Source organism: Crinia signifera, chromosome 7 (assembly GCF_055691185.1).
Source record: "Crinia signifera chromosome 7, ASM5569118v1, whole genome shotgun sequence".
Classification (NCBI taxonomy): Eukaryota; Metazoa; Chordata; class Amphibia; order Anura; family Myobatrachidae; genus Crinia; species Crinia signifera.
Window position 1 is genome coordinate 57,003,845 of NC_139223.1, and position 12,961 is coordinate 57,016,805.

A 12,961-nucleotide genomic window follows, 5' to 3' on the forward strand; every position below is an offset into this window, starting at 1 on the left:
GACTGGTCATAATGTCGACATGGGTTTTTCACTGTTTCTTGAGCCGACATGTGCCGACAGGCGGTATTTCATGCCCTACCATCCACTAGGGCGTGGTGGGAGAATAAAATAGTGTGCCGAGTGCAGCGAGGCACCGTGCCCGAAGCATTGCGAGCGAAGCGAGCGATGCGAGGGTCCGATTCTCATTGCCAACTGTGTCCATGTCGACTGTGTCGACATTCGGATAAAAAAAACAGTGAAAAACCCATGTCGACCTTACGACCAGTCGACCTTCCTCATGACGACCTTTATGCAAATTCGACCTTAAGTCATGTCGACCTTGGCCCATGTCGACCTTAAGTCAGGTCGACCTTCCTGCCAGTCATGGCAGGAATGACTGTAATGACTGTAGACCTAAATGCAGTCTGACGAATGATCCCATTCCGTTTTAATATATAGAATTCTCTCTATTTGCTGAAATAAATAAGAGTAAACATAAATGAACAAATACAACACTAATTAAGAAAAAAAAAACATGTTCAAGCATAGTAATACGTTATTTTGATATCTAACAGTAATAATACAACTTGGCACATAATAAAACCACAACTGTTGCACAATTTTAGTTCTTCTTTAAATCAGAGGTGGCTAAACACTGTGCGGTTTCTCTATAATGCTGCAACATCCTGCCAAGGGACAAGTTTTGTCAATAAGATGTGTTTGTCTAGGGTTTGAGCATATTAATGTTTTATTGTATTTTCAAGCACAGTACTACTGATCCGGGAAGTTGTCAGTTTTGAAGTAGGTGTAGATTATAAAACTTGGTAGCCAATCAGAACATGAGAATGTTCTCAGAGTAGATTAGAATATCAGATGAGTTTCTGGATCTGGTGGGAGGCAGTGACTGGTCCGCTTGTGTGATGGTGTAAGTGAGGGCATGACTGCCTGTGAGGTAAGCGGGAAGCCACAGACTGAGCTTTTTATAATGAAGAGAGCAGGGTTCCCCTACATCCTATGGTATGAGATACAGGTCATAAATCCAATCTATATTCCTCTTCATTAGTTCTTTGGTTGGACGGCTGAAAATTTGCATGAAAAGGCAGCTAAATCATTACTTGTAACAAAAAGGCTATACTTAGTTTCTGGGTCTCACCTGTCCAAGTGAAAAGCAGCAATCTCTGCATTATGACGCTCATAGTCTGAGAAGTAGAAAAAGTCAGGGGGCGTCTCTTGTTCCCTTGTTTGCCTAGAAAAACAAAAGCAAATATGACTTTAATATACAGTACGCATGGTCAACAAATGTGTGCCCTATCCATACAGACATACAATAGTTTTTATGGGCTGAAACATCCAGATCACTAAGGGGGAGAGTTATCAAATTTTTAAAAGATGTAAATTACCAACCAAACAGCTTTTATCTGATAGAACAATCACAGTTAGAAGCTGACTGGATGCTATGAGCAATGTAGCTGTCAAGAAAACCATGCTGAACTGCAGGTGGGGCAGATGTAACATGTGTAGAGAGAGTTAGATTTGGGTGAAATCTAAATTGCCAGTATTTACCGTACACAGAAACAAAATTACTCTCCCAAATCTAACTCTCTCTGCACATGTTACATCTGCCCCACCTACAGTACAGCATGGTTTTGTCAATCTGCAAAAATTGCAGCCTTGCAAACAGGACTGAATCAGACTCTAACTAAGTATCAAGTAGTCTAGTGTTCATTTCTGGCCTAATAGATGACTAATCTGTATTTAAAAAGTAGGTATTAACCAGAAGTTTCTGCCCTTTAATTGTGAAAACTTATTTTAAATGAACAAATATATGTCATGGCTGCTTGAAATAATGACAGGTTGTGACACTAATTATAATGACAAAGCAAAAACAAACAAAAAAGCCAAATCAATGTTGTGAAGCTTTTAATAAAATGTCCTGAATTAAAATCTCCTGCTTCATTCAGGCATGTTAGCTAGATGCAAAAGCCACAATTGTGTGTCACATGACTACAACATAACTGACATATGGTACAGACATTATATCACCTCAGGAACAGTACATCTCCACAAATTTCACTCGTCTATTAGCTGCCTGGAGCTCAGGGCATCCTTAGGACATACATCATTAACTGTGTATCTTAAAACTTTCCTCCCTAGTTTATAATCCTGCATTTTTCAGCTTGTTTGTGTAAATCTTCCTGAGACATCAAAACAATAACTTTTAAAAGTGATGGCTCCAATGTATTCTGTGCTGGCCTGTTGCCAATCCTGGAAAGCGTCTTCAAAGATTTTGTTGTTATTTTAATTGCCTCAGGCATCAACAAAAATGGGGGAGATGTTTTACACCTTGGAGAGAGAGAGAGAGAGAGAGAGAGAGAGAGAGAGGAAGTAGAAAAATAAAGTACCAACCAATTAGCTACTAACTGCCTTGTTACAGGCTGTGTTTGCAAAATGTCACGAGCTGATTGGCTGGTACTTTATTATCTCTCTCCTAGATTTTCTACATCTCACCCTGTACTTAAATAGATGATACAAGTGTATCAGAAACGTAACAGTTCAGAGCACTGACAGCCAGCTGGTCACCAGCTTTATTTGTAAGAAGATGTTTTACATTTGGAATCTTCCTTTGGGGTATTTCAATAATTCTGACATTCCTATACTAGTTGTTAGTTATTAGCCAAGAGTCTGAGATTAATCATTAAACAAAATAGTTTGCATCACATACATTCATACTGTACAAAGGGGGTTATTCTGGTTGACTCGCAAGGCTGCGAATTCGCAGCCTTGCAAGTCCACCAAACTCCGTCTACCAAATGCAGCCCCCCCTCACAGCATGCGTTCGCCCACACTGGCTGCGAATAGATGTTTAACATAAACGTCCATTCACAGGCTCTGGGGACCCACCCCCATCAAGGCGGGCAGCTAACATTCGGTAATGTTTGCTGCCTGCCCTCTGCCTGTCCGACATGCTCTCATTACCATTAGAACGCCCAGCATTCTCATGGGAACGCCCATTGAACGCCCATGGATCACAGAAATGCACATGCACACAGCCTGACCAACGTATTGAATAGTCTCCATATTGTATTGATGCCATAAAATTAAAACCTATTTTCAAACCACTTAAGTTTCCATATGGAGGAACATACAATACGTACCCGAAGGGTGGCTATTTACCACTCTCCATTTTATCACTTTGTAAAGCATGATACAGTACATCTGGCCCAAAGGGTTTTTACTAGCAAGAGCAGTACCACTGAGAAGCATATAATTTGCCTCATGCCTATCACAGCTGCTCCAACCGAGACCTTCAGGAAAGGTGCAGTAAAGGCTGGTATGATATATCAAGACAGAGACTTCCACTGGTATGTACAGTATTTGACCAAGGTGTTACATCATTTGTGTACTACAGTATACTGTATACCTAGATTTTTTCTATTTGGAAAACATTTCCTGCTTCTGTCTAAGAACACGCAGAATTAACGACACCCCCGCTAATCACGTAGTTCCTTGTGCTTCCAAATATTTTTGGCCTTAACTAGGAAAATGCAGACACATTAATGCAATGAGATTTCTGCTGCTCTCATTTCCATAAGAGCTTAAGTTCTCTACTTTGTTTCCATGCAATGAGGCATTTTACAGCTGAGAACATTATCAAGATAAATACTCTTCGAGCTTACTATTCCTGCCTTTAATAAATATTAGGCATCCACGAGGTGAAAATGCAATGTTTAGTTTATTTCTAACAGAATAAGTGCCGCGTGTGCCGTGTGGAACAAAAACAGTCATGCTTTGCTTCTCTCACATCATTTAGACAATGAGCTAAGCAGCCTCCATTACCCATCTATTCTACTGTTTAAAATAAAAATAAGAAGAACGAATAAATGTTTATCTATGAAGAACAGGTTGTGCTGAGAATGAAAGACAGCCTTTTTGGATGGAGATTTAATGCTGCCTTTTAAAATGCACCCAAGCGGCTGAGGCAGCCATTTTGAGAGTACCTCATAACTTTTTCAGTAGGAAATAGTAACATCACTGAGGAACTTAGGGGCTCATTCAGACCTGTTTGGAGCAGTCCAAATTCGGCCACGCCTCTGATTTGGACCTGCACGCGCATAGTCACTCATGTGCATGGGCAAACCCCTGGAGTGAATGCCTTCTGCACGTTTGCAGAATGATTGGCAGCAGGGGGGGGGGGGGGGGCGGTTGCTGGGGTCCGCCCACCGTTTCATGGGCGTGCCCACAAAAATGGTGGGTGCGCCCATAGAAACGTTGGGTGTACCCCTGCGAAAACAGGCATGCCCATGCCTATTCGGGGCAGGCGGATGACATCAGCGCCTGCCCCCCAATTTGGCCATGCTGTATAAAAGTAAGGCCAGTAGAGGAAATTTTTTTCGATGGTGAGCGATCATCGAAAGATTTTTCCTCTGTGCAGCCGCATGCGAGCAGTTGTGTAAGCGTACACATCCACTCAAAATCCACTCAAAATCTGACTTGGGGATTCAGTCAGCGCGGGGGGGGGGGGGGGGGGGGGTGTTTGCATTCAGCGGGGTGGCATTAACCTGCTCGCTGGGCAGCAAATATACGCAGGCTAGCGAGCAGGTCTGAATAGGGCCCTTAGCGCTTCAATGCCTCCACACATAAGGTGCCCATACACTATAATATGGCACTTTTTTCAAATGATTTCAACCCACCGTGCCTATAACTCATGTTAAAAGTGCCAAATCGTATGTGATTTACATCCAATTTTGATCAATGTACGGTCCAATATGCATCAGATCGGACACAGAGATCGTCATGGCTGACACAAGGATGCAAAAGGACCTCATACAATTTATCCGCAACAGGCAGTTGCCAAGGTATCGCATGGAGACTGCATGTTAGACCTCGGTGTAGTGCCGCACGGGTGTAATGGTTAGCAGGAAATTGGATCAACCTCCCGCCCCCCCCCCCCGGAACGGTAGGCAAGCCTCCCGCGATACACATGCCCCTCCCACGGGGGGGGGGGGTCCGTGGGAGCAAATGCGGCAGTTCACGTCTTTGTAGCCCCTCTATGCAATGCCTGAAATACCGGCATTGCAAGGCGGGAGGATGCAATTGCATTGGCCACACCCCTACACTGATCACCTGCCGGCCGCCCCACCCCCTGTCAATGGCGCCGCCCCCATGCCTCACTGAACTGGCTGCCCTCTCTCGGAGAGGGCATCCAGGAAGTAGGCAACCCTGATATAGATTGTAAGCTCCACTGGGGCAGGGACTGATGTTCTAATATTCTTTGTAAAGTGCTGCGGTATATGTGTGCGCTATATAATAACTGATAATAAATAAATAGTGTATGGCAGCCTACAAAGTTTAAACATGTAGAGCCCATGAAAAATCCTCATTGTAACAGTTTTACACAGGGAACAATTGCTTAGCTACAGTACTGCAACATTCACACTAAGGACTTTTTCTGCAATTACATTTACTTCTGTATAAAGTTGTATCTTTTATTCTATTCCTCCATGGAACATTTAGAAATGTGTATAATATGCATTAACCACCAGGAGACATATTTAAATAGCCTTTCTGATTACAAGTACAGTATTGGACACTTCTGCAGCTAAGGGCAATAATAAGCTGTGTTGCTATGAGCAATAATAAACTGTCGCTAGGGACAATAATAAACCGTGTTGTTATGGACAATAATTCATTGCATCTCATTGATTTATCATTGCTGGTCCTCAGGTGTTTTTCCAAGACTCATATAAGCTTTGGTGACGGATTTAATAAAATAAAGCAGAGCATAAATTTTTAAGTACTGTATTTGAAGCATCTCTTGTAACACGAGGATCTAAAACATATACAGGGACATGAATGGAAATTGTTACATAGCCCATTCTATATAGTGTCTATGTGGTTTACCTACAATTACTATTAGACCAGTGATGGCTAACCTAGACACTACAGCTGTTGTTGAACTACACATCCCAGCATGCATCCCTGCTACAGTTTTACTATTTGGCCATGTTTCAACTGATGCAGGGCATGCTGGGATGTGTAGTTTAACAACAGCTGGAGTGTCAAGGTTAGCCATCACTGTATTAGACACCAATACCTCTTTCGGACCGCAAATGCAGGGTCCTTGAAACGGTTCTGTCCTGGTGCGACCATGCATTTGCGGTCTGTTCAGATCGCATTAGTGAACCGGCAATATTGCCGGTTCGCTGAAGTCATGTGGGGGCGCGGCGGAGGCATGGGACGAGGCAGCGCTTAGAGCTAGCACTGCTCCAAGTGCTGCCTCCTCCATAGTGTGAACGGGAAACGGGTCGCTCGACCTGATTAACCCATTCACACTGCACAGTGACAAACCGGTAAGAACCCTTCTTTTTACCTGGTTTGTATTGCTGCGTTGCTATCGGTTAGATGTAACCGGGAACCCCTTTCACATCTCACCAAATATCAGGGTGAACCGGCAAGGAAGGAACCGTCATGGACCCGGTAATTAGGTGCCATGTGAAAGGGGTATTAGCGGCATAGCCGTCCCTAACCAATTTGATGCCCTAACAAAGTTATCGGCTGGTGCCCCCTAGCCCCTCCTATAGTTCAGCTTCTGACCCAAGATCCCTTTCCCAGAAGGGGTGTGGCCACATATTAGTACACCCAATTCAATTTAAGCTACATACTAGTCCAACTTTATTCACATTATACATACCTCCCAACTTTGTGAAGATTAGAATAGGGAGCGTGGTGTATGCAAATTAGGGCGCGGTTTATGCAAATTAGGTCGCACCCTCGTTTTCGGCCGCGAATAGACGCTGTGCGCATGCGCACAGCGTCTATTCTGTGAGATTGGGGGAGGGGGACTCCCAACTGCTCCCCCCGCAGCGGGACACTGCCGGCCACAGGAGGGACGCGGGAACGTCCCCAAAAATCGGGACGTTACCGCGTTTAGCGGGACAGTTGGGAGGTATGCATTATATAACACAATAGTGTGGATTATTAGACAGACTGTGTCTAGATAGACAGTCAATGTTACCTAGTAGTTAAGGCCAAATAAAGATGTACGTCCATCGAGTTCAACCTTTGTTAGTGTGTATGATCCATTTGCTACATCCCTTATTATGCAAGCAATGGTTCGACATAAAAAAGTTTCACAGGGTCAAAAGGTCAAATGGTCGCGGTGAAATGGTCAACATGAAAAAGGTATACACAAGAAAATATTTTTGTGTTTGTTTTTCGGTGTTAATATCGACACCTGTCGACATGGACCCAAGTTATTGTAATGCGTACCCTTGCAGCTTTTGGGGCTTACTTTGGCACATTTAAGCTCTTCAATCTATTATTGCAACTATATAAAGAAATGCTTAACTTTGTGAGAATTGTAACACACTCTTTCAGTCACAGACTGAATGTCCCCATCCCCCTAGAGACCACCTAAGAAAGAGCATTTAAGCCATTGTCTGGAAGAGTTAGGAATATGGATTGATAAAGTCTCCCAGCTGCAGTGCTGCTACACATTTATAGTATCCATTTTTGTTCTCACAAAGCATAAAAGTACTATTGAAGTTGTGGTTTGAGAAGAGGTGGCAGCAGAGGGGGCAGATTATATGAGTCACCAGGAAGTTCATGGCTCGGGAGACAGTGGGAAGAAATGAACCAATGTAGAAAAGTTGTCACAGGGGATTATGTTGTAAGAGGTATTGACCTGGCAGTTACTCATGTAGGAAATAGGTTTCTCCCTATCTGCCAAAGCCAGTAAGAAGGTGGAACCAGGTACCGGCGTAGGAATCTGGTAGTAACAGTGAACATAGGGCCTTATTCTGGTTCACTCGCAAAGGCAAATTCCTTCTCAAATGGACAAAACCATGTGCACTGCAGGGGTGTGGGGGCAGATGTAACCTGTGCAAAGAGAATTAAGGCCCATACACACTGGGCGACTTTGAGCTGAAAGTTGCTCAAAACAGCAGGTTTGAGCAGCTTTCAGCTCAAAGCCACCCAGTGTGTATGCCCGGCCGATGAGCGGTGAGCACTGCTGCGCGCTCCTGCAACATCACGGGAAAGCCGTTCATCTGCTGATGAGCGGCTTCGAGGACGGCTTTGCATAGCACTGCGCTCTGCAAAGCCGTCCTCCCCCCTCCTTCGGCGCAGAGCAGGGGGAAAGCCGCTCAGTGTGTATGCACTAAAGCGGCTTTCCCCCGAGCGATGTAAATGATCATCGCTGTCCATACACGCTGGGCATAGTCGCCCAGTGTTTATGGACCTTTAGATTTGGGTTATTTTGTTTCTGTCCAGGGAAAATCCTGACTGCTTTATTTTTACACTGCAATATAGATCTCACTTTGAAGAAAAACCCCACCCAAATCTAATTCTCTCTGCATAAATTACATCTGCCCCACCTACTGCAGGTACTGCACATGGGCCCTTATTCTGAATCGTGCGGTACGGGCCGCGTGCGGCCGTACCGCCGATGTTTTCAGTCTGCACATGCGCAGAGGTCAATCTGCGCATGTGCAGCCGAATTCGCCGCAGACGTATTTCGTCCGCCGCAAAGGGGGCGTATAGGGGCGTGAGGGGCTTCATACCCTCATTTCCCTATGCATACGCCCCGCGTTTCATGGGCGTTCCCATGCAAACGCGGGGCGTATGCATGGTAATGAGGGTATGACGCCAGTGATGGGGGCGGAAAGCTGACGTCGCCGGATGTCAGTTCTCCGGCCCCATACAAGCTATCACACGGACGATTGTCCGTGTGGTCTCAGCTTGCGGGAGCTGCTGGGGCGTGCGGCCCTGCCTTCGATGGTCGACGACCATCGAATGCAGGGGGCAGCTCCCACCATGGTGGAGGCGTACGCCCCACCATTTTCATGCGGATCGCCAGCCGTCCGTGTACGGACGGCCGTGGCGATCCGTAGTGTGGGCGGGGATTGGTTTGTGCGGCCGGAGCACCGTGTGCGGCTCCGGCCGCACGATTCAGAATAAGGGCCATGGTTTTGTCCATTTGAGAAGGAATTTGCCTTTGCGAGTTAACCAAGATAAGGGCCATGGGGGAGATTCTTCAAAGCTTGGATAGAGAAAACTCGGAGAGAGAAAAGCTACTAACCAATCAGATCACTTTAGAGACATGGCAGTCTATTTACTTAGCTATGAATGGAGATAAAGTGGACAGACATAAACTACCAGCGAGTCAGCTCCTAACTGCCATTTTTAAACTAATATTACAATGTGGAAGTTAAGAGCAGCTGTGGTTGAAAGCAGTTAACAGAACAGTCGGTTGCTACTAGTTACATGTACCCAGGTGGCAAACTAAGGGGGTGATTCAAGTTTGAATGGATTGGGCTGGATTCGTCTCCGTTCCAATGGTGGGGAGTCTGCACATGCGCATATTTGCCTGTTTGCACGGGTAGGGGAGACAGGGGGCAGACAGGGGGCAGCATCAGGGGAATGGCCAGTGTTTTATGGGTGTCCGCATGAAAATGCTGGGCATTCCCTTGCCTGCTGGGGACGAGAGGCTGACGTCACATGACCTCAGCGGCCGCCCCCTTTTCGGAGGTCTGCATAGGAAATAAACGTCAGTTTTTACTGACTTTTATTTCCGAAGGGGAGAGAATTCATTTGATGGCAGCGGGCGGCGCTTTACAGCTCGTCAAGCAGCAATAGTTCTGAATCAGGCTCTAAGCTCTATTGTCACAAAAGAGTGCTAAAGAATTCAGGGGCTGATTTATTAAGCTCTGTGAAGTGGTAACGTGTATGGTTTTTATCACCGGCCAATCAGCTCCTAACTGTGAAGTTACAGGCTTGGTTTGAAAAACGACAGGTACAGTAGGAGCTGATTGGCCGGTGATAAAAACCAGAAACTTTATCACTTCACCGAGCTTAATACATCTACCCCTCAGTATTTTCAGCAAAGAATTAAAAATGCATGGGGCAAACATATTAATATTGTAAATACATAAAATAAATATTACCTACCCACCCAGAAAATAAATATCCAATGCCATTATATAAAAAAGCAAGAACCTCCAATCACAAAGAAGGACAGAATAGATGGACCTCTATGTTCATTTTTGTTCTCCTATTCTGTATTGTTGTTATTTTATTGTGTTTCCAGCATTTGGCACCCGAACTGGAGAACATATGGGACTGCAGCAGGTGGAGGATCTGGCTCCGCTGTAATCTTATGTTCTTGGAGATATCTGTTTCCTGTTTATTCTATACAGAAATCATCTGCGCCAATTAACAATAATAAGCTGAAGGATAAAACATGTAATAAAATTGTATACTGTGTAGCTTCGGACGTTCAACCTTTGGTAGATCATTATGGTGCCACTGCAGCTTTCTAATCTGATTAAAAGGACACAAACAGAGGTCTATGATTCAGGCTACTATATATTAGGTTTATATATAGCTACTGTATTTGTGTATAGTCCATGGTGCTGTTCATGGTGATTGAACATAAAAGTACAGTATTATCTCAGCAAAAGGTAGAGAGAGCACTAAAGGAGAAATGTACTAAAACTCTGTTCTTCTATTAACATAACTGTCATACAGTACATAGGTGTTTCTATAATGGGTGTAGTATGCACGGTGCACACGGGCCCCTGGGTTCATGGGGATCCACAACACCCATACATTATACTTTCCCCTCTCGAGTCTTGCAGTGGTATGTTAGCTCTGGAGACGCAAATCACCTCGGTGCGGGCAACATATTCCCGGAGACCTGAGCATGCGCAGAAGACTCTAATGCCAGAGTGTACTTGCTGTCAGATAGGAGGAGGCCTGCATTTAAGGCTGCACGTGGGTCCTCTCCTCTCTTAAAATGCCCTTATACAGTAGCTGGTATATAATCACTATTTTGTATCACCATAATATATTAATATGTGTATCTATCCTTATGGCCTCTCTGCGTTATTGGAAGATGTTTGATACATAGGTTCTTACCCAAGCCAATGAGTATTGATGTCATATTTTTTAATTAGACAAATTTGTACTTTTTAGTTTTTCAGGTTTTTTTTGGCGGGGGGGTTGTTTGTCTTTGGCATAGGTATTGGTAGTAACATTTAACAGATGCTTTTCTAGCTACAGGTAGTGTCCCTGTCTATAATCAGTAGGCAACTTTTACCGTTCTCCTCTTCTCAGTTATTAAACATGATTGCCACCAGTAGTTAGTTGGACATAGGTTGGAATGCATCAAGCATGACATTCATATCCCTTTCAGACATACTACCTGGGATTTCACTACTGGGTTCGATCCCGGGATTTTAGTGTCCCGAGTCGATTGTAGGTGCTTAGGATCTGGGTGCAAAATCCCGAGAAGACCCCTTCAGACATATGTTAGTCCAGGGTTCATGCGTGTTCGTGTGAAACAACTGAAATTTTTGCATATGTCTGAAAGGGGTATTATCCCGAGTTTTATTATTGACTTTGACATTTTTTTGTGTTCAGTTAATAAATATTATTTATCATTATGTACCGTCTTGTGTATATTAATCAGCCAGCACTGGCATACTATATATATATATATATATATATATATATATATATATATATCTTTACCTACTTAGGGGAGGGACTACTCCTTGCCAGTCGCTGATAATTGCGCACCACACATATTTCGTTACTTGTGTACTAGCACAGCGCCCATCGCAGACCATATCGCATGCGATGGTATGCGATGCGACGCGATATCGGCCGATGTTGTACAATGGCATACAATTTTAAAATTGTATGCCATTGTATATGGCATACAATGCCATACAATGCGATGCGATGCGATTATAAATTGTATAAGCACCCTAATGGGTGGTTACAATGGTTAAATGCACCCCCACGCCACCCCCAAGTATAAACGTGGCGAGGGGACGCGGATACCTTCGCAGGTATCCGCGTCCCCTCGCGGGCTTCACAGGTATCCGCGTCCCCTCGCCACGCTTCGGGCTCGGTGGCTCCCTGCGCTCGCCACACTTTCTATTCTCAACTCCACGCCGGCGTGGATAGTGGGGGTATGAAAAGGTCGTAGGATGCGTACCTCCGCCCCTCGTGGGCTCGCTGTGCTCGACACGCTTCGGGTTCACGTTTATACTTGAGGGTGGCGTGGGGGTGCATTTAAGCATTGTGAGCACCCATTAGGGTGCTTAAAAGCATACATTAGGGTGCTTATACAATTTAATATCGAATATGAGTTAAAATTGCGTCGCATCGCATGCCATCGGGTGTATGGCATGCGATACGATTCGATTAAAAAATCGGGCGACTAATTATCGGGGCGCCGTGCTAGTACACAAGTACCCATCTTTCTCTTTGTGCATCAACATCTATGTCTGGTCTGTACCCACCCTAGCTTTGCAGCCAAAGAGCAGGTCCAAGGGTCTTTCCAGTTGCTGTCCAGAGGATCAAGTAGTAGATCTGCTCATCCTAAAGGGTTACATGAGACCCTATAGACCTTTACGCATTTCAATAATTTCGACACCTTTTTTTTTAATGTAATGTTTTTGATATATATATATATATATATATATATATATATATATATATATATATATATATATATATATATAAAATGATGCAGTAAAAGCCTTTACACAAGGAATTGATATTTGGATTTAGAGCAGCCAGCATTACCCCACAGAGCCACGAGTGAAGAATTAAGCCTAACTCTAGGAATTTTAAGTAGACATATGCAAATTGTTCCTTACTTCTCCAATCTCTTTAGATCTCATAAGCACAATATATGGAATTATGGCTTTAAATGGAATTATTTTGTCCTCATCTGTGAGAGCAATGGTTTGCATACTGATCATATCTTAATCTATGTTTTGGATAAGTTCATTTTTCTCTGTGCCAAATGATTTGTGCACAAAACAAAGAAATTAATCTGAACCCCCAAAACTTGTACCCATAATTTTACCTAGGGATGGCCATCATTGTTATTGCCATCGATGGCAATAATGCATCTGGCCATCAATAGTGGCATACTATGCAATGGATGACCATCAATGTTTTTACA

The 12,961-nt window shown here is 44.1% G+C and overlaps 1 protein-coding gene across 1 annotated transcript in view; it reads right to left on the reverse strand.

Annotated features, from left to right (window-relative positions):
* The window catches only part of FAM20C (FAM20C golgi associated secretory pathway kinase), a 150,330-nt gene that overhangs the window by 47,093 nt on the left and 90,276 nt on the right, over positions 1-12,961 (reverse strand). The window contains exon 4 of the mRNA XM_083153155.1: positions 1,133-1,225. Within this exon, the coding sequence (XP_083009281.1) occupies positions 1,133-1,225 (93 nt within the window). The remainder of the gene's footprint in view (positions 1-1,132; positions 1,226-12,961) is intronic.